This window comes from Anser brachyrhynchus (assembly GCF_964034855.1).
Source record: "Anser brachyrhynchus genome assembly, chromosome: 1".
In the NCBI taxonomy this organism is placed as follows: Eukaryota; Metazoa; Chordata; class Aves; order Anseriformes; family Anatidae; genus Anser; species Anser brachyrhynchus.
This window is the reverse complement of record NC_137694.1, coordinates 210080298-210105072: the sequence shown is the minus strand read 5'-3', so window position 1 is coordinate 210105072 and position 24775 is coordinate 210080298. Positions and strand designations below refer to the sequence as shown.

At 42.3% G+C, this 24775-nt stretch overlaps 1 protein-coding gene and 1 long non-coding RNA gene across 12 annotated transcripts in view; one reads left to right on the top strand and one right to left on the bottom strand.

The window, feature by feature from the left end:
• Positions 1-6731: 6731 nt before the first annotated feature.
• Positions 6732-8625, bottom strand: LOC308181355. Its single transcript, XR_013941432.1, has 2 exons — positions 8058-8625; positions 6732-7916 (listed from the first exon to the last, which is right to left on the bottom strand). It is a non-coding gene; the product is annotated as an uncharacterized lncRNA (long non-coding RNA).
• Positions 8626-9520: 895 nt separating this feature from the next.
• The window catches only part of EMSY (EMSY transcriptional repressor, BRCA2 interacting), a 38910-nt gene continuing 23655 nt past the window's right edge, over positions 9521-24775 (top strand). For 6 of the 11 annotated variants that reach the window (XM_080564407.1, XM_080564409.1, XM_080564406.1 and 3 more), the window contains exons 1-7: positions 9553-9699; positions 10647-10755; positions 14223-14322; positions 14942-15016; positions 17283-17458; positions 18577-18729; positions 22250-22509. In XM_080564407.1, coding sequence (XP_080420533.1) covers positions 10686-10755; positions 14223-14322; positions 14942-15016; positions 17283-17458; positions 18577-18729; positions 22250-22509 — 834 coding nt within the window. In that variant the 5' untranslated portion in view covers positions 9553-9699; positions 10647-10685. Of the gene's footprint in view, positions 9700-10646; positions 10761-14222; positions 14323-14941; positions 15017-17282; positions 17459-18576; positions 18730-22249; positions 22510-24775 lie in introns of all 11 variants that reach the window. The other 5 variants (XM_080564410.1, XM_080564402.1, XM_080564408.1 and 2 more) reach the window with 3 other exon arrangements.

Below are 24775 nucleotides of genomic sequence, written 5' to 3'. Positions count from 1 at the left end.
ACTTCTCATCAAAACTTCAGTTGATATTCTATCATTTCAGTCACCATAGAAGCATCTTGTAGCTGTTACGTTCTGAATGTGTATGTATATGTATATAGGATTTCCTAATTAAATGGATGGAATGGCTTATGCTTAAAGTTAACTTACTGAAGTTTGCTGGATGGTGCTTTTATAAGGAGAGTAATTTTTTAAGTGATTTCCATTGAATGGAAACAAAAATCAATTGTTTTCAAAAAGAAAATATTACTCAAAGTACATTCTCTTAAAGTCAAATTAGTTTACATTACTACTTAGTTGGAAGTTCCAAAAATTAGTTTCTGTTATAGAGTACAGACATCACTGACCTTTTCTGAGTAGCCTTTGAAGACTACGTACATAATTTGTATGCTGATGATTTTTTTAAACCTCTAGATTATTCCAGTGTTGTTCGCAATTACATTTCCAACCTTGTCTCTATATTCTGTTCACACTGAATAGAAATTATGTACTGTATTAGTAGTGTTATGCAGATAATCTGTATCATCTGGATAAATTATTAAAGGAATTGTGTGCATACTGATTTTTAATTGCTTTGTTTCTCCTCTGTTTAAAAGTCAGCTGTGTCTTAAATCCAGCACTCCATGTAACATTACAGCAGTTGCAAAAGAATCTCTTTAATGTATTTCTGGAAATGAGCTGGATGTCTCTTTGACAAGGCGAAGCTTAGTATGCCTTTATTTTCTAATAATACCACTCAAGTGTGATTGTGGTGTTCTGCAGGCTTCCTGTTAATAAAAGTTTTAAAATTATTTGCAACAGAATATTTTGGTCTGATTTGCTTTAATGATTCTTTGTTACATAATCTGTCACAAGCCCTACAGCCGCATTGTTGGGATGACCTGTCTGTAAGAACTGAAGAGACATCGGGTCAATCCCATAGATGTATCTGTGCTCCCTTTGAGACACGCTGAAATTTGCAATGGCAGGATGAAAAACAAGATCCTCGTGTCTAGGGCTTGCTTATGATTTTGGAGAACTGGAAGGCAAAGGTGGGGAATAACCCAATTCTTACATACAAGAGGACCTCTGAGACCAACCTGGTGACGTACATGCAATATAACTGCAACTGTAAATTGGAGTAATGCAGTATCCTGGCCCCATTATCATGCTTAGCTTTTTACAAATGATAGTTACAATATCTATGATGACATTTTAGGTCATCAGACCCATCTCCCATTGCATTTTCCCTGTTTTACTGGAATCTATTTCATGGAAGTTGTGGCTGATTCAAAGAACGCTGGGTTTTGTATCAAGTCTTTGATATGAGAAAATACAGAGGGTGATTGGCTTTGTGCCACTCAACTTTTAAGCGAGGGTGCAGTCTGTGTCAGTAAGGGTCTGCCAAAATAATGCGATTTTGTGTGCTGGCAAAGCTTTCCAGATGACCTGTACTAAGCTATTTACTCCAAGCTGCCTGTATTCTGCACTACGGCTATTCTTCCCCACGTAGGAAGCAGCCTTCTCGGTTATATGAGCTGCTCTGTGCTCAGTCTTCACTTCCACCTCAGCTGCTGCAATTTCTGAAGCGCTCCTCCAGCCAAAGCAGATGATTGCAACGTTCTGTGCTGCTCTGTGGGCAGCGCACGCTGGCGGAGCCGTATCTAGCTTCCTGGCAGAGATGCACAAAGCAGCAACCAAGCAAATCCCTGCCCATCTGCCCCTGTGCGGAGGCATCCGTTTTTAATTGTTGATGCTAACCTTAATTTACAGCCCTTGTTTCCTCAATACATTGTCTTGATTGCACAATATATTGATATGAGTACACAGAGACAGAAAAACTTCCAAAACAAATATTAGCTAATCGGGCACTGTTCGAAGTGTGTTTAATATGTGTACCACAACGTATGTTGCCATTTGGCCAAGTTCTTTTCTATATCAGCATGAAGGACTTAGATATATATTTCATTTCCGTTTATACCACCGTCATTTCTATCAGCATGCAGTGCGATAATGCAAGTCATCTTTTATTTTCCCTGTTTGCTTGCCCCAGCCCCGGAGCGGCAGGCAGTCTGTCTAGCTGCGTGCAGAAGGCTTGCTATCTGACGGTGTTAAGACCATCCTCTTAAAAACTAAATGCTTCTCCCAAAATTTCGGTGCCGAGTACATAGTGACAGAGAAATTTTGTATCATCCTGGTTTGCAGACTCTGCACCAACGTGATTTCTTTTCCATGGCTGTTTTTATCTTGAAACAATACCGTGTGTTTAAGTAAACTTTCACTTGGAAGGTGTTCTGGCATGGGATCCTTCAAAATTGCTTATAAACAGTTTATAAGCGATCATATTGCTAGGAAAAATAAGGACAGTGGCTGTCCAGATAAAGAAATGCCTGGTGTCATTAGCCATTAGGTTTTGCACTCTTTAACTATTTCTCCTATTGTCAATGGATCTGCTTTTGTTGTCCAGTCTCTGTAACGTGATCGAATATATCCTTTACGGTGGATACAATCCCTTGCTTCTCCAGCATTCATTTTTAGCGCATCTAGCCTTGCAAAAATATTTATGTCTAAACTGGGAACAAGTCATTCAATCACGAGTTGACTTCAGCTTAGAAGCAATGCCAAGTGTGCTGGGTGAAAAGTGCAACTGGAGAGAAGGTGCAAGCTTACCTAAAATACAACGCAGATCAGTTGCTATAGTGGCTGAATTCTGCTGCATACTAATCTGGGTTAAATTCCCTAAATTGCAGCTGTGTTACCCATAGATTGCAGCAGGTGTATGTGGCCATAGGTAAGGACACAAGTTACACTGTACCAATAACTTTAATACTTCTATTTTTCCCATGCTTTCTCTCTTGAGAATTGCCTTTGCTCCTTTATACATTCTTAACAATGGAGATAAGCATCCATCTCTCTAGATTGCAGAGGGCACTGACTTTAATCTGCTCTTTGACATGCTGCAGAGTGACACAATGAAGTTATTTTTTTATGTTATTTTAGGTTATATAACCAAGTTTTTGGCTCAGTGTAGCGAAGTGTTTAAATGGGTGCTTAACTTAATGCAAGGTGGCATTTGGATGGATTTAAATCTTGCTGAATTTAGCTGCTTTCAGCACTGAAGTTCTTAAGACTTACGATTTGCAAAATAAATATATGTATTGAATACAACATGTCTTACTTAAAATAAGCAAAAATCTCTATTAACTGGCAATGCACAACTACCTTCAGTGAAAGAAGGTGAAATATTGTTACGGATTTAAGTACATCAAGTCCTGGGCCCACAGTGACAGTCCCTGCATCTGACAAGGCTGTGTATAAAAGGACTCCTCTGGCAAGCTGCCAGTGCCTGAATGTTGCTGAGGCTTCTGTTCTTATCTTAGCCGGGAGAAAAATGTGACGGGAAAGGGTTTAAGGAAGAAGAAAGAGTTTAGGAGTCTAAGGGTGAGGGAATAAAACTAAAATGGAGATGCTTGTGTCAGGAAAATGTATCAAGTCACTAAATAATCTCTTAGGAGAAGCGCAAACTGTTGGCTAGGCCGTTTAATGTGGAAACAAAATTGACCAAGAAAGGATTTCACTTTTGTTAGAACCTGGGCTGACTGTTCCTCCCCTATACAAAATATAGAAGATATTTTAAAACATCTTTAAATTCCCTAAAATTTTAAATTCTCCATGATGTTGCATTTATCTTAATATAAGAGTGTAGCGGGTTTTTGGTTGCTAACAGACTAATAAAACTATTTTCTTGGTTTTCCAATTTTACTTTTGAACTTACCAGCGTGAAACTTGAAAGTTGAAAATTTGCAATTTACAGCAGAAAAGCAGCAGCTGCAGTAGCTGTGTGTGTTTGTCTTGTAGTAGCAAGCTGATTTGCTTCTGCTCTACCCTCGGAAGACTGCTCTGAAGAAAAAGGGTGTTTCAGAGTTTGTAGGACTCCGGTTCTAGCTTGGATCAATGCGAGTCTGTCAGCTGTGTGCCACAATGAGAATGGAGTTTGTAGCGGCGTGAGTCGAGGTGTAGTTAATAATCCAGCAAGAGCTGCAGTGAGGCTGCTGTGCTCGTTTCGTATGAGCCCCCAAAGAGCTGAGAGGAACAGCTTTGCTGCTGGTGGCCTGGGCTGCATACAAATTGCATTCTCCAAGTGAAAATCACCATTTCTCCCTTGAGCTGTGCCATCTCACTGCCGGCGCCCCGTAACTACAACGCGTTGTTTTCTCCCTTCCATTGCCTTACATGCTAGAGGGAAGTGCAGTGAAACACAGATTATTATGTAAGCTCCCAGAAAGTCTGTAATTAATTAGACCAGTGCCTGTAATTGATGAGAATCAAATTATTTAAACTAATAGGGGATCTGAGGTTGTTAGGTCCTGGAGAATATGAAACAAAGGAGTTCTTGATGGTCACTATATTTCTTACTGGAACTGTTGCTTAGGGGGAACAAATTATGCTTAAATACATATAATTGAGCAATTTCTTTAAAAGACTGGCAGTTTGCAGTTATCAATGATAATGCATGGCTCTTGTATATCAGTCTGCCATTAGGTTTTTAAATTCTTTATAAAAGTGGGAAACAGAAAGGTGAAACAACTTGTCGGTGGGTCCCCATCAGAGGAAGAATACTCCAGGTCCTAATGAGCTCCGGTTTTATCTGTGTCAGTTGGCTGTAATAGGAAAGCTAACAGCAAGCTGTTGTTGACACATTTATACCTAAGGAACCAATTTTGTATGACCAGCTCCTGAGTCACTTGTTGAATTTGGTTGGACAGTCAGTAGATTTACTGCTTATCCTGGGGCAGAACTGGCAGGCAGCACAGTTGCATGAGTCTTGCAAGATTAGGAAATAAGGTGAAATGGAGCTGCTGTCAACAAGTTTCTCTGTCGGTTTCCTTTTGGAAAAATCAGAAAGTGCTCTGTAATTTTGGGTCTCCTTAACTGGTGACTCAGTCAGTAACAGAGGATGTAGGTAATGAGAACTAAGAAAGTGATTCATAGAACAGATCATCTTTGTGGAACAGGTCATCTTGAGTGCAATCACACGTGTGCAAGATAACCAGGGGATCCGGCCCAGCCAGTAGGGGTTCGTGAAAGGCAAGTCCTGCCTGACCAACCTCATCTCCTTCTATGAACGGGTGACTCTTCTATGAACGACGAGGGAAAGCCTGTTGACGTAGTCTACCTAGACTTCAGCAAGGCCTTTGACACGGTCTCCTATAGTAATCCCCTGGAGAAGCTGGAAGTCCATGGCTTGGACAGGTACACGCTTTGCTGGGTTAAAAACTGGCTGGATGGCTGGGCCCAGAGAGTGGTGGTGAACGGAGTGAAATCCAGCTGGTGACCGGTCACCAGTGGTGTTCCCCAGTCAGTGTTGGGGCCCGTCCTCTTTAATATCTTTATTGATGACTTGGATGAGGGAATTGACTGCACCCCCAGTAAGTTTGCAGATGACACCAAGTTGGGGGGAAGCGTCGATCTGTCAGAGGGTAGGGAGGCCCTGCAGAGGGACCTGGAGAGGTTGGATTGATGGGCAGAGGCAAGTGGGATGAGGTACAACATGGCCAAGTGCCGGGTCCTGCACTGCTGATTGATGCTCTCCTGAACATGAGCCAGCAGTGTGCCCAGGCGGCCAAGAAGGCCAACGGCATCCTGGCCTGTGTCAGGAGTAGTGCAGCCAGCAGGGCCAGGGAGGTGCTCGTCCCCCTGGGCTCTGCTCTGGTGAGGCCGCACCTCGAGTGCCGGGTTCAGCTTTGGGCCCCTCGCTACCAGAAGAACATCGAGGCCCTGGAGCGTGTCCAGAGAAGGGCTCCGAAGCTGGGGAAGGGCCTGGGACACAAGTCCTGTGAGGAGCGGCTGAGGGACCTGGGGGGGTTTGGGCTGGAGAAGAGGAGGCTCAGGGCAGGCCTTATTGCTCTCTGCAACTGCCTGAAAGGAAGGGGTGGGGAGCTGGGGGTCGGCCTCTGCTCACAGGTAACCAGGGATAGGACCAGAGGGAATGGCCTCAAGTTGTGCCAGGGGAGGTTCGGGTTGGAAATGAGGAGACATTTCTTCTCAGCAAGAGCGGTCAGGCATTGGGACGGGTTGCCCAGGGAGGTGGTGGAGTCCCTGTCCCTGGGGGTGTTCAAGAAAAGTCTGGACATGGTGCTTGGGGACATGGTTTGATGGGTGACATTGGTGGTTGGGGGACATTTGGACCAGATTATTTTGGAGGTCTTTTCCAAAATTAATGGTTCTGTGATTAACATTTGGAAGGCAACTAAGAATATATATATATAAAAATGCTAGCATTTTCACATTCTGCATTTTCTTCTTTTACCCACAATGAATGAGTCTATTTCATATGAATTTACTGAGAAAATTTCACCCATGAGACATTTAGCCATGTTTCTGTGCTAATGAAGTCTAAACCACCCTGTCTTTATTTTCATTTTTTTAGTATATAATTGGAAGACTCTTGACATTTTGTTTATCAGACGTAAAGAAATGCCGTCAAGTATTGGTCTCATTTGGGCGGCCTCCCTGGATTGCTAAAATACCCTGTCTGCCTCCGTGCAGTTATTCTGAGTCAGGGTAGCCTCTTATGCTTTTCAGGATTCATTATTTATGTTTTCTTTTCTTCCTTGCCCACAGTATCTCAGCCCCCCATTGTTACAGGTAATGGACAATTGATTGTAGCTGAGTAGGTGGGTCTGAAGTAAATGGCAACTGTGCTGCTGTAACTACAGGCAGAATTTGGCTTTCAGACTTTCTGGACCTCTCCTGCATACTTCTGTGTCTGGGTCTTTATTCTTAATGAAAATAAGAAGTATTCTTGGAAATCGTGTTACGACATCTGTGAAAACACGGCAGTCACAGCTTCAAACAGTTCATACATAACTGGCTCAGGTTTTACATCTCTTTTGTTCTGTGCACAGAAGGAAATGAAGCGTGTATGATTTTCCTGAGCACATACATATGTATTCATGTGAGTGTTGCTGTGCATCTGTCTACCTCACCTGTAATAACCCGATACCATTGGCCAGTTTAATCCTCATCTGGAAGAAAATTAAAGATTAAAAAAAAAAATTACCTAAGCAATCTCATTAAGTTTAATGAAACTGCTGATCCAGGCTGAGAAAACTTATTATTATTGCTTTCTCTGAGAAAGGGTGAGCTGTGTTGTTAGCAGAAATTTCACTGTAGAGCGTGTATGAGGACAGAGTGCATTCATAAACACACAAACTTCAAGAAAACATCCATCTTACAACTTAGTAGAGATATTTTGTTAAAAAAAAAAGTTTAAGTAGTTTCTTGCTCAGGGAACAATTTACTCTACAAACTTAAGGGACAGCTGTTAAACACCTTATGCAATAAAAATGATTCTCTGCTAGAGCATCACAGTTATGACTGATGAGTAAACCTCAAAAGGGCTATATTATTCTGGGAAGCACTGTTCATACTGAACAGAATAATTGTACTAAAAGTCACGTTTCATGACAGGTTTGCAGTGGAGCCTCTGACCTGCAAAGGAAAGGTGCAAGTTCCAGCACCATCCTTCTCTGCGTCTTCCTCAGCTTTGTGCAAAGCTTATGGCATTTGGTTTTGTTAGGTAATATTCTGCAGGGATGATACTATTTGCCTTCAGCCAGTTCTTGTTTAAGAAGGCATTAAAAAAAAAAAAAAAAAAGAAAAAAAGGAGAAAGAAAATTGTTCTAGCTCTTCTGTACCATTCAGCATAATTATTTTCAGGTACTTGAGATTTATACCGCTGTGGAGAACAATAGGAAATTGCAAGTGAGAAAACGTTCATCAATGATCACAGGGAAGAAACATTTTTTTTTTTCTGTAGTTAGGTGGAAATAATAGCACTTGCAGATCTGAAAATAGGTGTTGCTGATCAAAGTGCACCATTCGCCTTGTCTTCACCTCGGAAAGCTTCCAGCTGTTTCTGGCCCTCTGAAAGCAAACTATAAAATAAGATTTTCTTATTTTCTCACTACAAAATGCAGGCGAAATCTAGATTTGGGCTGAGCCTCAGAGATTGCTCATTTCTAGGATTTTTTTTTTTTTCCTGGCAAACTACGGAAGACACCGTAGCCAGCATTTACCTTGTGGCCATTGACACCGAGAATCCTTCCTTGCAGCGCTGTGAAGCATACCAATGAGCCCTCCTCTCTCGAGCGAGCCACCAGCTTCCTGAGGACTGCATTATAGACTTCCCAGTCAAACGTCTAGACAGGAACAAAGGGAGTTTCTCCTGCTGGCATTTCCAGCAGAAGCCTCCGCACACTGGAGCTTTCAAATTATATAGGGAAAAGAAAAAAAAAGGCTCGATTCCTTTCGTTTTACGTGATTTCCTGTTAAAAGACGCCGCGGGTGAGGCAGCTGGTAACGAATTTCCGTAAGGCAATCGGGGCACGGATGTGTTTAGTGCAGGTGTGGACCTGAAACCAGGAGATTTATGCAAGCAGGAACACCCACGGGATGGATGCCACGAGGCGGGACACCTTCCCTCCTCTTCATCCAGCCCCAGGGTGCACGTTTCCTTCGTAAAATCAGAAAGCGTGCGAGATGAAGGGCGGAAAAACAAGTGCACGTGGCAAAAACGAAGCCCTGGGGGCCCAAACTCATCCCAGTTGTGTGTTTTTTCAGCGATCACCTCACAGAAAGTTTTGTGAACAGGCTTTTTTTTGTTGTTTGTTTGTTTTCTTGCTGTTTTCCAAAGAGGCTTTTTTTTTTTTTTCCTTTCTTGCCGTGACACGGCAGCTGCAAACCGACACCACATCGCCTTCAAACGTCAGCTGCACCCCGGAGATGGTTTCTTTCCTATTTCTAATCTGATCTAAGGACTGTTTAGAAGACATTATTTATTTATTTATTTATTTACCTATTTATTTATTTTTCTGTGAAAACCACGGAGGACATGACCAGGGGTGCTGCCAGGCCTCAGGCCTCCGGATCCATCCCTCACAGCTTTGGGCTGCAGGGCAGGTGAAACGAAGCCGTGTTGTGGGTGGTTTTGGGACACACACCGTATTATTATTATTTTACTATCACTTTATTTTCACAGAATAGGGGTGACTGCTGTCGCCACACCAAAACGGTGGCGATTTTAAGCCAGAAAACGGCTGGATAACCCTCCACCTCGCCACGTTTCCTCGCACAAACAGCGGTCGGCGGTTAAAACCCGAACTTTGCGGGGTGTGACGAGCCCACAGCCCGCACCATCCCGCCTGCCGCCGCCACAGGGCACGGCTGTGGGGCCGCCGCGGCTCCCGGTGCTCGGCGGTGAGCATCCCGCAGCACCTCAGCCCGGCGAGCAACGCGCGCGGGCTTTTTGTCCCCTCTCGCCACCCGTACCCGGCCGCCGGGCAATGGCGGGACGGCCAGCACTGCGTCCACAACAGCGGGGGGGGGAAGCCTACAACTCCCATGAACACCCTGCGGCGCCGCGCACGCGCGCGGGCACCCTGTCTCCATCTTGCCACCCGCTTCTCCCATCTCAACCGGTCAAGGGGCCGGGGGGGCGGGGACTACAACTCCCAGCGTGCCCCGCGGCGGCGGCGCATGGGCAGTGCGGTGCGCCGCCATCTTGGCCCGGTGGAAGCGCTGCCGCCGCCGCCGCCAAACAAACCGGAGCGCGGCAGCGGGAGGGGGCGGAGGGAGGGGGGGTGGGGAAGGGAGGAGGAGGCCGAGGCCGGGCCCTGCCGCCGAGGAGCCCCCTTCGATGTGCCGGGCACGGCCGGGCAGGTGGGTCCTGCTCGCCGGGGCTCCGGGGCAGCTCCCCGGTGCCCGGGGCTACCGGTTCCCTCCGCCGCCTCACCTCAGGGCCCGGCCCGGCGGCGGCGCCGCGTTCCCAGGCTGCTGGTTGCTCCCTGAGGGGGCCTTCAGGGCTCAGCCTGCACCCCCCCCAGCCCCTTTTCCATCCCCTCCGGTCCTCTTCCGTGAGCCCCGGTACCGGGGAAAGGCGGGCGGGGGGTCCCCGGTGGCGGCTGCCCCCTGAGGAGAGCCAGCCAGGCGTTGGGAGCTGCGGTGGAGCCGGGGCTTTTGTTCCCGGTGCCCGCCTCCCGCCGTGCTGGCAGGCAGCGAGCGGCTCCCCCAGCTCCCCTCCGGTCCTTTTTTTCCCCGTTTCTTTTCACCGTTATAACGGGGAGATGTGCCCCCCTTTCTTTCCCTGTGCCCCCTAAAACCTCGCTGTCATGCCGTGGGGAAAGGGGGTGTTCCCGTTTTTGGGGGGGCTGGCGTCGGCGGGAGGAGAATTTCACGGTGTTTTTGCTTTTCTGGCATAGGAGAGGCTCGTGCTAAATGTGTTTCCCGAGGGGAAAAGGCGGGGGGGGGGGGGGGCGTGCGGTTAGCTGGAAGAGTTCCTATAATAGGTGCTCTGTGCATAAAGGGAGGGAGGAGACTGGAGCATCGATTCGGGGAGCGTTTCGGCGTGAAAAAGGGCTTGAGCAGGAGATGGGGAAACTCGGGAGAAAGGCTTGGCTGGTGGATCTGAGGAAGGGAGGATAAGAAGCCTGTGCCCTTGCGGAGCTGCTGGATTCCTGCACGGTAACACATGCCAGCACAAAAGCTGGAGCCGGAATGGCAGCGAATGTGTTGGTGGAGTTGTGAGCAGGCAGGAGAGTTCGCATTAATCAGCTTGGGAAATTGATAAATGGTGGACTCGCGTTTACTGCATTTGTATTCCTTTTCAGCGAGGCTGAGCTCTGGGGGAGCACAGAGGTGAGGGAAAGATGCCTGTGGTGTGGCCAACTCTTCTGGACCTCAGCAGAGATGAATGCAAGAGGATCCTTCGCAAACTGGGTACAGTAAGATACAGTCTGTGGGTCTGTATGTTTGCCCTTTCCAGGTTTGCCTGCCCGCTGCTTTCGCGAAATACTTTAATACGTCTACAGGCAACTTACAAGTCATTTCCTGCATTTTGCATGTGTCATTGGTTTGACAGCCCGGGCTTAAAATGATGGTTGGCAGATGCTCTGCCTGAGCAAAAGCAATAGAACGGATTTAGTTTGGTTTGGCTGAATCTCTCGTGGATGTCCTGGTCCATCTCTGCGTTGATGTTGCAGGGCTGTATTTTTCATAACTATTAACATCTCAGAGTAGGTCTTCATTTGCTTTTCAATTCTTTATTTGTACCCCAAAATCATGGAATCCTGGTTCAGTTGATATAGTGAGGTTGACTTCAAGTAGCAAAGGTTCTGGTGTAAAGACCTGAAACAAGAACCCAACAACCTGCGTGATAAGTTGTGATTTTTCAGCCTTCAGGTACATGGATTGTCAGGGAAACGTGAAAACAATGTTATCACTTCACTGTCATAAACAGCAGGAGCTTTTGGCATTGTTTCAAATCTAGCTCAACATCTGAGTACCTTGCCCAACAGGTAAATAAATATATTGTGAGGTTTTTCATGCTTCATGCTTGTAAATAAACGTGTACGAGGAGATATACCGCTGTATTTTGGAAGCTAATAAAAATATTTGCTGTTTCCAACACACACACACACCTTTGGGTGTCACAGGGGAGGAGATCTTTTGTTAGATCAATGATTTGACCCAGCAATGTGCTTTTCGCATTCTTAAGGAACTGGATTTTTGTATTTAGTTAGTTTTTTTTCCCCAGTTAAATGATGCATGGGATTAGAAGGGAAGACTGTCTTCTGAGGAGCATAATATAGGAGGTGATGTCAGGAGGAAAGCTGAGACTGCCACAAACTTCCTGTGACAGTTGAGTCACTTAGCTTCTTGTTTGTATTTTACTTGGAAGTTAAAAGATTGTGTGCTGTACTCCTTCTCTGTGCAAAGGTTCTCAGATGTTATGAAGCCATTGAGTTTATTTTCTGAGAAATTAGAAGTTATTTTTTCTTGATTACCCTTTATTTCTTTTCTTGGGAATTTGGGATTTGCATTCTGTTGAAACAGACATTGGCACAGATGTTGTGCACGATACCAAAAACTAAGCTATACGTCCGTTAAGGTGACAGCTCCGCGTCTTAAGCAAGGCTCAAGGAGTACGAGAACTAGGAGAAAGTGCAGGATGCCAAAAAATTCAGACCGGATCTGTGCTACTGAATTATGTTCACGTAGATCTGCTGGCTAGAAGCGTGGAAAAAAAAAAAAAACAACTTCCACCCCAGCTGATGGCGGTGTGCTGGCAGAACCCTGCTGGTGCAGCTGAGCCAAACAGAACTGCAGCTACACCTCCTTCAATGACATAACCTAGGCTGACAGGAAAAAAAAAAATAAAAAAAAAAGCTTTTTTTTTTTCTTTGCTGGCATGAGCTGTGTCCCCACAAGGGGGCCCTGCCAGCATAACAGAGGATCGCAGCCTTGTAGCAGCCGTGGCTCTTCGAGGGTAGGGAAGCTCTCAGTTTATCCAGACACGCCAGGAGACAGGAGGGGGGAAGGAGCACGGGCAGTGGGAGTGAATAGCTGTCTGACAGCGGTGCAGCAGATCGATAGAGCTGGATGCAGAGCGCTGCCTCGCCAGCTCCACACAGCATCTTGTTTGGTTGGCCGTTCCTCAATGCCAGGGTGTAGGTGAGGCTGAAATACATCCCCGAGGTGTGCAATACCTAGTGGTGTCCTTACTTCGTAATTTTGCACCTGAAGTAATGGTATTTATTTGTAAAAGCAAATTTTTGAAGCTTTTTTCTGCCTGTTTGATGTGTCTCATCTTGAAAAGAGAGTGCACCGGTTCATGACCCCTGTGTAAGACAGAAGGGTGAGGAAGCTGGTTATACCTGCTCTATAATTTACTTAGTTTAACAACTTCCCAAAAGCTGGAACGTGCGTTTGAAAGATTTTGTGCAGAGCCTCTCTATTGAAATTGCAAAAAGGAGGAAAAAAAAAATCTGTCCTTGCTAAGTAATTATATGGTTGTATGTGGGGATTACTTTACGTTAATAGAGGAAAATAATTAGTATCTTAAATATTGTAACATGGTTGTCTAAATAAACGTTGATATTAGTAATAACCGTTGCATTAATTAGCGAATGTTTTATAACCGAAGCTGTAAATGCTTCTCTAGGTCACTCAGCATCCCTGTGCAGGCTGCGTAGTTAGCCAAAGCGACTGCTTTGGGTTCTGTCTGCTTAATCGGGACAGGAGAGCAGGGCTTCTTTTCAACACAGTTCCTCAATTTGATTTGTAAATGAGCTCTTTGGAATCCTAATCTGAAAGCTTTTCAGAGCAGCATCCTCTTCTTTATTCGGCAGGAAAGTTCCGATGTGTTTTCGGGCTCTTGTGGCCTGCACCCTTTGATTTGTGTTTTTGGTTAACTGGGTTCTGTTGTGGGGTTAGGTCGGTTGGCTGCAGAAAAGGGGTGCTGAATGAAAGTCATCTGGTAAAAGTCACGTAGTAAAAGAATTTGTCCTGCTGGTTCACAGCATGGTTCCCAGGAACATTTTCTTAAAACGTTAACGCTAAGCTTAGAACAGCAAGTCATTCTCTGGGAATCTGGCAGACTCCAGCATTACTTGCACTAGGTGTGTTTTCACCCTTCTTAACAGGACAAAATCCAGAAATTCCAGTGGGCTTTAGAACTATTAATTTTTGAAAACACTGATGGAATATTTCCATGAATCACCTGGCGTAATCGATTTGTTCCATCAGAATTATGTTTTTGCCTGCTGATCCTCACAATGTTTCTACGTGTAAGAGTAGCTGCTCGTTTCTTTCATGCACTGGACAGGTTTAATTCAGTCGCAGTGCGTTGTTTTCAGATTCAAGCTGTTGTACGTATCGGATAAATGGGCATAAAAGATAATGGTGAGCATATTTAACAAAGCAGAATGTATGTTCTTCGTGATAATGAAGGAGCAGTGTTAGGAAAAATTCATTAGCTCTTTTGATAGTGTATTTCTTCTGCAAGCCAGGCACTTCCATCAAACTTATTATTAAAAGTTAATTCATTAAGTTTCTTCTTCTGTTGTTTCTAGAGAATTCTAAAGTACTGTCCGGGTTTGGGGACTGTTTCTTCAAGGTTTCTGACTTGAACTGCCAACTCAGAGCTCGAAATGTTCGGTTGGGTGTATAAACTAGATAATCCTCTGTGATGATACAATTGTTTCATAGAAAAACTGTCCGCTGCGGAGTAATTGACTGAGAGAGTTCTAAACCATCAATCTCTTTTGAAAAGCACTAAATAATTGAAAGACATGTTCCTTTTAATGACTTTGAAAATTAATGGAAAACTGTCAGTAATACTGAAAATAATGTTTTTCCTTTGCTGCGAGCATTAAATAGAAATACTATTTGCTCTAATTCCTCAGAACTGGAGGCATATGCGGGTGTCATCAGTGCCTTACGTGCACAAGGAGACCTTACGAAAGAGAAGAAGGATCTTCTTGGAGAGCTCTCAAAAGTGCTTAGGTAATCCTGACCTTTTTAAAATAAGAACAAGCGACCCGTTCTCTTTGAAGGTATTACGTGCTTTTTTTATCACTCGCATCCTAAAGCAAATCTTAATTTAGAGAAGTAATTCTCCATCTTGTGGAGCTTTGATTCCAGTTTGGCTGTGAGTAAGGAAAACAGCTGTTCCTCTCCAGTTGAAGATTTACTGTTTTGTCAATGCTTTTGGAGATATCTAGCATTAGAAGCATCACAGCTAGCTCGTGAGTGCTTGCTGGCTCGGATTTTATTCCAGGTAAGATTTGAAGATCTTCAGGCCCAGGTTGCAGCAAGGAATAACGCTGCATGTTTGCTGCATTTTTTTGTACCGTGTGCTTTAAATTTATTGCACTGTTTTGCAGCAGTACCCAGTGAACAGTAATGTTCTCTTCATTCTTCAGTAATACTTTTTGGACAATAATGCATTCGTTCTTTCTCGCTGTGATAGCAAAAATTAAGTGACAATCTCTTAAATGTAACTGCCTGTTCCCTTTCGTCTCCCTGACTGGATTATTCATAAGTTTCATTTTAGCTGGAAGTTTTAGATAAATGTTCATGTCTCCCTCTGACTAAAATATATTGGCTTTTTTTTTTTTAACAGTATCTCAACGGAGAGACATCGTGCCGAAGTTCGGAGAGCAGTAAATGATGAACGATTAACGACTATTGCACACAAGTAAGTTCTAGGTTATTTTATACACAATTTCCAAAGGTACCCATTATGTTATTAGCTGAATGATAGAACTTTCAAAATTGACGGTAGTTTAAAGAACAGTAGTTAGAACAGTATATGGCCAAAGGAATTACTGTATCTGATTGAGATCAGGGTGCTGGAAAGGATTATTTAGTACTCTTGCAGTTTGGATCTCAAGGCTTCTCATTTGCTGCACAAGCACAATTTAGGAGACAGTCCTTTGTCATGAGGAGCTTTCTGTAAAATAAACCAGAAGAATAGAGAATAGAGTGAAAACAAATAGCATGAACAGTTTCTTGTGTGCAAATTTCATCTTTGTTTTATACTTATTTTTTAGATTTGATTTTATTTATATCCATTTGAAAACGTTATGTTAAAGGAGACTTAACTGTAGAAAGACAAAGGGAGGGGAAGAGGTGGGAGAGAGCAGTGGAAAACAATCTATCAGCATAGAGGGGGAAAAATGGTCAGAGTGGAGAAAAAGAAAACACCCTGCAGCAAGCTGTCTGATGACATCAGTGTCCACTGCTCCTGGCTTGATGCAGCTGCTCTGCTAGCATCAGCTGGGCTGGTTCCTCCTTGCGTTTGCTTTCTCAAGCTTCATGTGATTTTGAGAGGTAGAGAGGAGCAAGGGGGGCAAGAGTTTGCATATCTCTATAGGTAGTTAATAGCCTTACCTTTAAGAAGCGTGCTTGAAAAGCAAGGGATTTTAAGAGTGTTTGTTTTTCCTTATTTTCTTCTGTGTTATAACCATCGATTTTGAATTTGACTCCTGTAGCTTAGGTGTTATGGGGAGGAAAACAAGGAAATTGGGCAAGTAGCAGGCTGCTTGGAGTTAGCAGTTGTCAGAACTGAGACTTGCCAGAATCAGCATGCCTCTGTAGTGCTGCAGAAGGACACTTAACATTTTAGTGTCTTAATGCTTATGGTTAAAGAGTTACAATTTGCTGTTTACCAAACAAAAATCCCACCTTCTTTAGCGAAAGAGAACAAATAATAAAAAAATAAGTACTTAATTGTCAAATCTGGATTATTTTCTTGAATCAAGTATCCTTTTTAAGTAGTAGTTCTGTTTTTAGCATTTTACAGAACAAGCGTACAGTTTGTCCTGATGTATCGAACTTCAAACGGATGAGATATTATAATCCAGACAAGGTGCAACTATAAAGTGCTGCATCTCTTTATTTTTCCTCTGGTAAATTCTTTGTAAGTGATGGTTGGTAATATAGTATTTGATTTAAATAATTCTCTAACTCACTAGGAAAGCAGTCTTTGCTAGCTTTGCTATGTGCAGCATTTGTAGTCTTATTTTTGATTTAAAAAAATGTATTTTTACCTCAGCTGATGCAGCTCTGCTTATTCGATGTGAATATGTATGAAGAATGCTGAAGCGTATCAGAATTTAACCACGGAGCAGATCCTCTGCATTTTACGAACTAATTTGTGGTAGATTTTGCTGCAACTTGCTTGCAATAGTTCATGTGGGAAGCTGGTTTTCAGAATATATTAATACATTAAACGGGTTGGTTTGTTTAAGAACGACATAACAGCATTGAAAAATAATCTGTAATTCGAGTTTTGCTGATTTAACAAATGACTGGTGTAAAACAGTCGTAAACAAACATCTCTCTATCTAGACAAGAACAGCACTTTGGGGAAGCATTCTAGTTTGTGTGTAAGTACTAAGGTTAAGAGAAAATGAGAGCAGCAGGTTGGTTTTTGTTGAGGAAGATGCACAGGTACCTAAGTCATTTCATGTCCTTTTACTTTGGGACTACGTTAATAAGTCTGAGAAAATTCTGCTGAGGTAAAATAAGATTTGCATTAGAAGCTGCGGGTTTTCTCCTGTAATGTGATCAGTTTGCGTAAAATTTTATGAAATCTATTGGATGTCTAGGTATTGCTGTCGTCCAGAAATAGAGAGTATATTAATTCTACCTGAATAGTAGATAATCTGTTGGGGGGTTTTTGAACGTGACATCCACAGATCTCTAGCCCATTAAGGGCTTTGTAAAACATAACATTAAAAGAAGCAGCAACCCTTAGGTTTGCTATGGGAGGATTTTGACATAAATTGGGAAAAATGTGTAAGGGCTTTCAAGAAATGAAGAAGGTTTTAGGTGATTTCTCTGGTATGTCTTTAGCAACAGCCTTTTAAATTTTCACTGTTGCAAAAGGAAGTTAAATAAGAGTACTGAGCGTTTTGGAAGGTCAGCAGAATACTTAAAGAATGTGCATTTCTGTTCAGTATGTCTGGACCAAATAGCTCTTCGGAATGGTCTATAGAAGGTCGTCGACTGGTGCCGCTGATGCCACGACTCGTTCCGCAAACAGCTTTTACTGTTACAGCCAATGCTGTTGCCAATGCAGCTGTTCAGCACAACGCATCTCTTCCAGTTCCTGCAGAAACTGGAAACAAAGAAGGTGAGAGAATGCGGAGATTCTGCCACAAACTATGGGAATATAAAAACAATGTCACAGTATAAATTGTTTTTTTAGTGTTAGATGTTGAAGAAAAACATGTATCTTTTTTATTGCACAATATTTGTAGAAATATGATTTTTTCTTTTAAATATACCTTTGTAGCATCTGCAGTGTAAATCTGACAGCTTTGTGTTAGTTCCTGGAATGCACACTACCGGAATTTTAAAAAAATGCCACAAACTGGGGAGGAAATTCACTGGTTAACTTGTTAAGCTCTGTAAAGTATAAAGCCTTAGATTGATGGTTTAAGGTTTTGTAAAGTTCTGTAAGTGGTGAAAAATAGTTCAGAACATTTCATTTTAAGAAGGTAGGTATAGATATCTGTAGGTCTTGGTGAAAGTCAAGAAAATTTTGTTGATTTTCTTTTTTTTTTTTTTAAATGGACCAAGTTAAAAGATTGATTTCCGCTTTTCCCTATGCCTTTTAAATAATGTTAGTACACATTCCATCTGACTTGGCTGGATGGGCTTGAAAGCAACTAGAGAATGTGTAACACTTCTTGAAATAGGCTGCTTTTTTTCTGTTTTTCTGAGAACTGTTGGACCACTGTACTATTACATGCAAGCAACTTTTTTTTTAAGCCGATTACCAAAACCATTACTTGTTCATTATTGAAGGGATGTTTTGGTTCCTTAATGGTACATCAGTTGAAGAAGAGGCACAAACTATTTTCTATCAGTTAACAGTCTAGATTGTAGGTCATTTATAGAAAAGCAAAGATCAAATATTGAATTAATACTAAAATTTAAATAAATCAAGCTGGAATGTAAAACATCTGATTATGGTAAAGAAAAAGAAGGAAACGTACCATAGAATTGTCAGCACAAATTTCTGGGCATGGGAGGAGAGGAGGTTAGATTTCTACCTCCGAAGGCAGTTAATTGCATGGCCATGCTTAGGTCAAACCTGGGATTTTTCAACAGTAACAGGATTGCAGAGGCAAAAATGTGGATAATGACCCAATAAGTCTTTGGCTTCCGTTTCAGTTGCTAAGCTAGTGATAGAATTACAGGATCCTGCACTTCAGTTATATGGAAGGTGTCTTTTCTCCTCTTCAGTGGTGGTTTGCTATTCCTACACAAGTACCACTTCAACCCCAACATCTACCCCTGTTCCAAGTGGCAGTGTAGCAACAGTGAAGTCCCCCAGACCCGCCAGTCCAGCCTCCAATGTAGTCGCCTTGCCAAGTGGAAGTACTCTTTACGTCAAAAGTAAGTGATGCTAGTAACTGATTAACAAAAGGGAAAGAAAAGGACAACCTTGTGGCTGAAGCATGGAGCAAGTTAGACACTCTGGCCTTGGGCAAGTCATTTAATGCCTTTATGCCTTAGTTCAGTCTAAAGACTGAATAAATTGGTTCCCTTTCTCAGAGAAATTGTGTTCAGGATAAATCCATTGACTGTAAAATGTTGCAGGAAGCAGTAATGGCAAGGACAGCAAGACTGGAAAGTGTTTTGAAGGTGAAATACAGGCATTGCTATATTTCAGTGGATTTCTAATCCAGTTTGGTCAGAAGTTGTCTCCAAGGTGACACTGCATGTTCTTCAGAGGACTCCCTTCTTCCCTCTCCTGCTTAAGTAATGCATGGTGGTCACTTAGTTGAGTTAGTAAAGGTCCCTCCTTCCCCTTTTCACAGTTGACCTAGACTTTTTCAGAACGCAGTAGTTTGGAAAATATGCGTGCCCTTATTTTAGTTAGAGATTCAGGTATTGGGCTGTTCCCCAGGTGACCAAATCTAGCCTTGTGCTGGTTAAGGATTTGGCTCTTTGCATACTGTATGCAGCTAGAAGCTTGAGAGAATACAGAGATTTCTGTGTTGTGTTTGAGCAAATTACAATATTTATAAGTCAAGTCACTTTGTGATTTATTTGGGATCGGATTTTAGTGAAGTTTGCATACCTAGGCAATTATGAAAATCCCATTAGATATGAAATCCCATCAGATACTCATCTTCGCATATCTTTTTATTTACTGGGTTTGGAAACCCAGGGTGTAACGTTTAGAATCAGTCTTCCTTCACATTGTGTTGTTTGATTTATTTTTTTAATTTCTTGTCTAATAAATCAGCTAGTTCCAAAAGCAGATTACGTCCTCATAAATATGTTCAGCTCATCCAAGATAGTTTTATCTAATAATTAAAAATGTATTATCCTGTCATTATTTGAATTTTGGTGCCTATTAAAATGGAAATGATAAAAGAAAAAGAGATTAATAGTGAAGTTGATCAGAAGTGCTATTTGCTATTTTTGTTGATGTTGAGGACAGTTAATATTTAAAATTATAAATATTAATCTTAGTGCTGTATGTGCATGTTTGTATAAACTTCTAGCTAGCCAGGAGTGTCAAATTGCACATAAACCCAATGTTAACTGCAAACCATCATCTGTGTCGGCTGTATCAACCCACAGAAGCCATTACAGTAAGATTTTTCATTTTTCTGATTTATTGCACTAATCATTTGGCTTTAGTTTGAAGATTCTGGGGAAAATGTTCTTAACCTCTTAAAAATTTAATTTAGACTTCTATTGAATGATTACATGGTAATGAGTATAAAACCAGTCTAGACGCACAATAGAGGGATGAAAGGTTCTCATTTTTATTCCATCCATTCCTAGATTTCCTCCCCACACACATGCACACACTTGAAGTGCTTTATTCTATTTTTTTAACATAATTGTGCATCTTTCAGAGCGTGTTGTTACCAGTCGCATTTTAACCAATTTGGTTAAGAGCAAACTCAGGAGACCTGAGTTAGGGTTAGGGTTGTTGTCTGACCTCATTCATGTCACAGTCTGATTGAGCCATTAACCCCTCCGTGCCTCTGCTTCCTTGCCTGCCCAGTGTGAGCTACAGCCCAGCTCTGTTACCTTTTTAGCTAAGTGCCTGTGGAATATTTGGCTCAAGGACAATTTCTGCCATGAAATTACAGGAATAACATCGTTACAAAACCCCAGCAGTGAAAACAAGGAATGAAACGAGCTGTACCTAAGAACAAAAGATAAATATTCAGCTAGCTTAATTTGCTGCTTCTCCTGTTTTGTGGGAGAGGATGCGTACAAATACTTCTTACCTTTAGTATTTCTTTGTAACCCACCGAAGTAACAGCCAAGCTGCATGTGGATTCCTAATTCAGGTGGATACTCGGATGCTGAAGCTCCTGCACGTTTTCAATGCCATCAGTGGCCGTGTGGTTACAAGTTTACCAAGTGCACTCACAGTATACTTGGAGCCTGTCCTTAATACACCTTAGTCCTGCAGCTGAGTCTCTGCTTTGTGGATGGGGATTGCCTCTAGGCTTGTTTAGCCCCATAAAGGAAACTGTTGATTAGAGCTTTAACTCGTCTGCACGTAATCCATACTGCTACAGTGCGCTAAAACTATTTTTTGAAGCTGAAAGCAAGCTCAAAGTAGAGCCTTGGCTTCTCTTCTGTAGTTCAGTTTCATGATACAACCTTCAGCCTCAGAAGCGTACCTGCAGATGAGCTGTTCATAGTCTAATACAGAATGCCATGTTTTGAAACTTTAATTTTTCACGTGCTGTGCCGCTAGGCATTTTCTTGTCCGCATTAATTCCTGCATTTTTACTTTCTGAATGCCAGCATATTTAGTTATTTTAATTAGAGATTGACCGTAATTAGATCCTGACCCTAATTAGAAGTTGACTGCCAACCAAATTTGCTTGGGTTACCAGCAAGACTGCTTTTTACCACGGCAGCATTTTCTGTCTGTAAGCCACAGGCATACAAAACAAAGTCTTCAGTCTTGTTCTGTATAGGGGGGACTGAGTCTTTCCTGCAGATCTATGTTTTTTTAATTGTTTATTCCTGGGTGATGGTAAACATAAATGCTACCTAATAACTGTAGGAGATTTTCAAGGTAGTTAAACTGTGTCTTTCTCTAATGTATACCAATTTATGAACCCCTTGCCTACTTAGAAAAGTTGAATATGAGTTTACGATCCCTAGATCATGCTGTCTAAAGAGGTGTCTGTTGCTCAGCGGAATGTTACAACAGATTTGTTTCTACATGTGCAGAAAGTGATTGTGGGGATGAATGAACTACTTTGAGGCCAGACTTGTCTTGTTTTCCATGATTGCATGTTAGGTGATGTTTTACTGCTCCACACAATGCACCAAACAAAGCAGAAGCTTATAAAGTGAGGTTTGACCTTCACAGTTGTATGTTATGAAAAAAAAAATTAGATGCTGTGTTGAGGTGAAAAGAAGGTTACTGTAATAATAAGCACGGCATGGAAGTAGGTGCAAAGGTTGAAATCAGAGAAAACTGCAGGAGGATAAACTTTAGTTGTCCAGTAAAACGTAATCAATAACTTCAAGGTAGGGTGAAGCTTTAAACTGAAACAGGCATGACGTTATGCCAAATGCTGTGTGTGTACAGTCTCATTAGACAAACTTCTGGAGACAGAATGAAACTCGTATACTGGCTCTTGTGTTCTTTTAATCTTAAAAAGAACACAGTAACCCAGTGGCTGACTAGCTCGCGTTCTGAGGGGTTGATTCTTTGCTTTCTGGCACTGTAAGTGTGGTCTATATTAAGGACTAAGACCATCTGCGGTGTGTTACGGGTTAGTTGTGACCATAAGATGTAATTTATATTTCTTTTTCTCTTACTTGAAAGTGTGTGCAAGACTCAGCAAGTCTGAAGTGTTTTAGAAAGCACTGGGAGCTACAGATGGGCAAAATATAATTTAGCAAAGCACTTCTCTTCCAGGTGTCAGCTGCTCAGATGATGATGAAAAGCCCCGCAAAAGACGGCGAACTAATTCTTCTAGTTCTTCCCCTGTTCTCCTGAAAGAAGTCCCGAAGGCAGTGACTCCTGTCACTAAAACTATCACAGTGCCTGTAAGTGGCAGCCCCAAGATGAGTAATATAATGCAGAGCATTGCCAACTCCTTACCACCGCACATGTCGCCTGTGAAAATAACCTTCACTAAGCCCTCAACACAGACAACAAACACGACAACACAGAAGGTATGTGGGGGAAGCTGCCAAATGTTCCTTTATTCTGGTTTTATCAATGAATAAGATGTGATGTTTGACTCTTCCTTTCTGTGAACTGTCTAGCTGTTTTTTTAAGGATTGCGCTGGGGATAAGGTAATCCCTCTTTAAAAAGAACAAAGAGAAAACCGAACTCTTGTATGAATTTAGTTCACCTGTGTGTGAAGGGACCTGGATTGACAGCCGTGGAGACTGAAGCCCTCTTTTTATCCACAGAACAGGTACAGCACAGGCAGCGGGAGTGCAAGCTTCCCCCAGACTGCCCCACCAATGTGCCTCAACCCTGACCTGAAGGGACCACTTCTAGGGATGAGAGGGGATTCAGTCTCCATGCTCATTCAATTCTTGGCCTCTCTGGTGAGACTGCCAACAAGGTTGCCAGTTAGTACCATTTGTGGTGTTGGGTTTTGTGATATGGACACTAGTCCACTGAGAACTGGATCACATAGGCCACTGAACAGCCTTCAGATGGTAACAACTATTGGTCAAAGGTAATCTTTCTTATTTCTATTTTCCTTATTTATAATTATTCTTTGCAGCAGTAGAATTCCAGGAGAGGTGGCATGGACTTTCCCTTGTCATTCCTTTTGTCTAGAGACTACTTTCTGGGGGTCTGTAAGGCTTATTCTTGGAGCTGATCAAAGACAGGGGGTGGGCTTTATTTTCCTTTCAGTTCTAGTGTGCCATTTCTCATTCTACATTAACAGTATTGTTGTGGTCAAAAGCAATTTCATGAGCTCAGTGTGCCCAGGCTTCATGAGAATGCAGAGTACAGTGTGTGGAAGAGGTTTTCCATAGCGAAATTTTGTACTGGACTCGGATTTTATGTGCCTGATCTATGGCATGGCTGTTTTCCCATGCTTTACAATGCACTTCAGATGTCTCTGCTTTTTTGTCCTTGAGGTTTAAAAAAGATTAATGCTTCAGACCAAGTTAATTCTTGGGGCAGTTATTAATTAAGGCAGACTTGGGAGAGGAAAAAAAATGAATTTGGCGTTGATACCGACAGACTGATTGTAGGCTGGCTGCTAACAAGCATTTTTTTCCAACCATGAGAGTTTGACTCTTGAGCTCAAACCTTCACACACTATTTGTTCTATTAGTCTTGTTAATTGTTTTATGGCTCTGTTTGGATTAGCAGAGTTCCCATGTCCTGATTTTGGAAACTTTAAAAACAAGGAGAGGATTTACCTGAAGTACTGTGGAACAAAGAGCTTGCTTTCTGGCCTCTTCCCACTTCGGAGCTCTTTGTTTTCATTTGATTCACTGTGCTTTAACAGCGTCCTTAATCAAAACTCATCTCAGAAGACATGCATAGAAATTTGTCAGGGAGTATACATCATCAGATAAAATGTCCTGTGTTCACTGCAGCAAACACACAGCTAGGTTAGAGTTTAACATGTCTGTCCTGGTGCTCTTCTTAGGTTCATCTTCTGTGCAAGAAGATTTTTTTTTGCCTTAAATGTCTGTAGTATTGCATTAAATATGCATGTTGTATATTGTGGTAGTTAAAGGTGGAGGGTGCTAAAGCTGTAAAAGGAAGAGAACGGACTGTTGATAGGGTCTTCTGCAGTTGTGCCTCTGCTTGTTCTGACATGGAGATTTTAGGTTTTGGTTTGTGTAGTATTATTTGACTCTCTTGCTAATCTGCTGATAGGAAAATCGTTTGTTTCATTAGGGAGCCATAGCAGCGCTTGTCTGAGCTTGTCACACTGCCCTCTTTCGTTGTGTTTGGGTATGGTAAAATACGTCACCGGATAATTTTGGTGAGAGAGATCCCTCTTAGGAGTTTCAAATTAAATGACAGACTTGTTAGACTCAAATTGGAAACGTACTATTTTAAAGAAGTGCAGTTGGGTATGAGTGAAGATCTTGGATGTGAATGAAATCCTTAGCTTCTGCATGCCAGCTTTCAGAATTGTTTTGACATCTCAGTAGGTTGGAGGAAGATTTGTCGTAACAACTAATAATGTCACAGCTCCAATTTCTGGATTCTCCTAAAATTAAAGTCCTCTGTCTAGGACTCAGAAGGAAACAAGTAATTGAAGCTTCTGGCCATGTAGTGTGTTTGTTTCTCCAGAAACTAGGTTTTGATATTTCTCAAAATAGAGCTGGTGGGACAAACCTCAGTGTATGTAAGGAATTGATTTTTTTTTTTATTTTATTTTTTAATTTTTAATTTAACAGTTAAAATCAACAACAACAGAACAGGCAACTTGCTGTTAAGACACTAGTCAG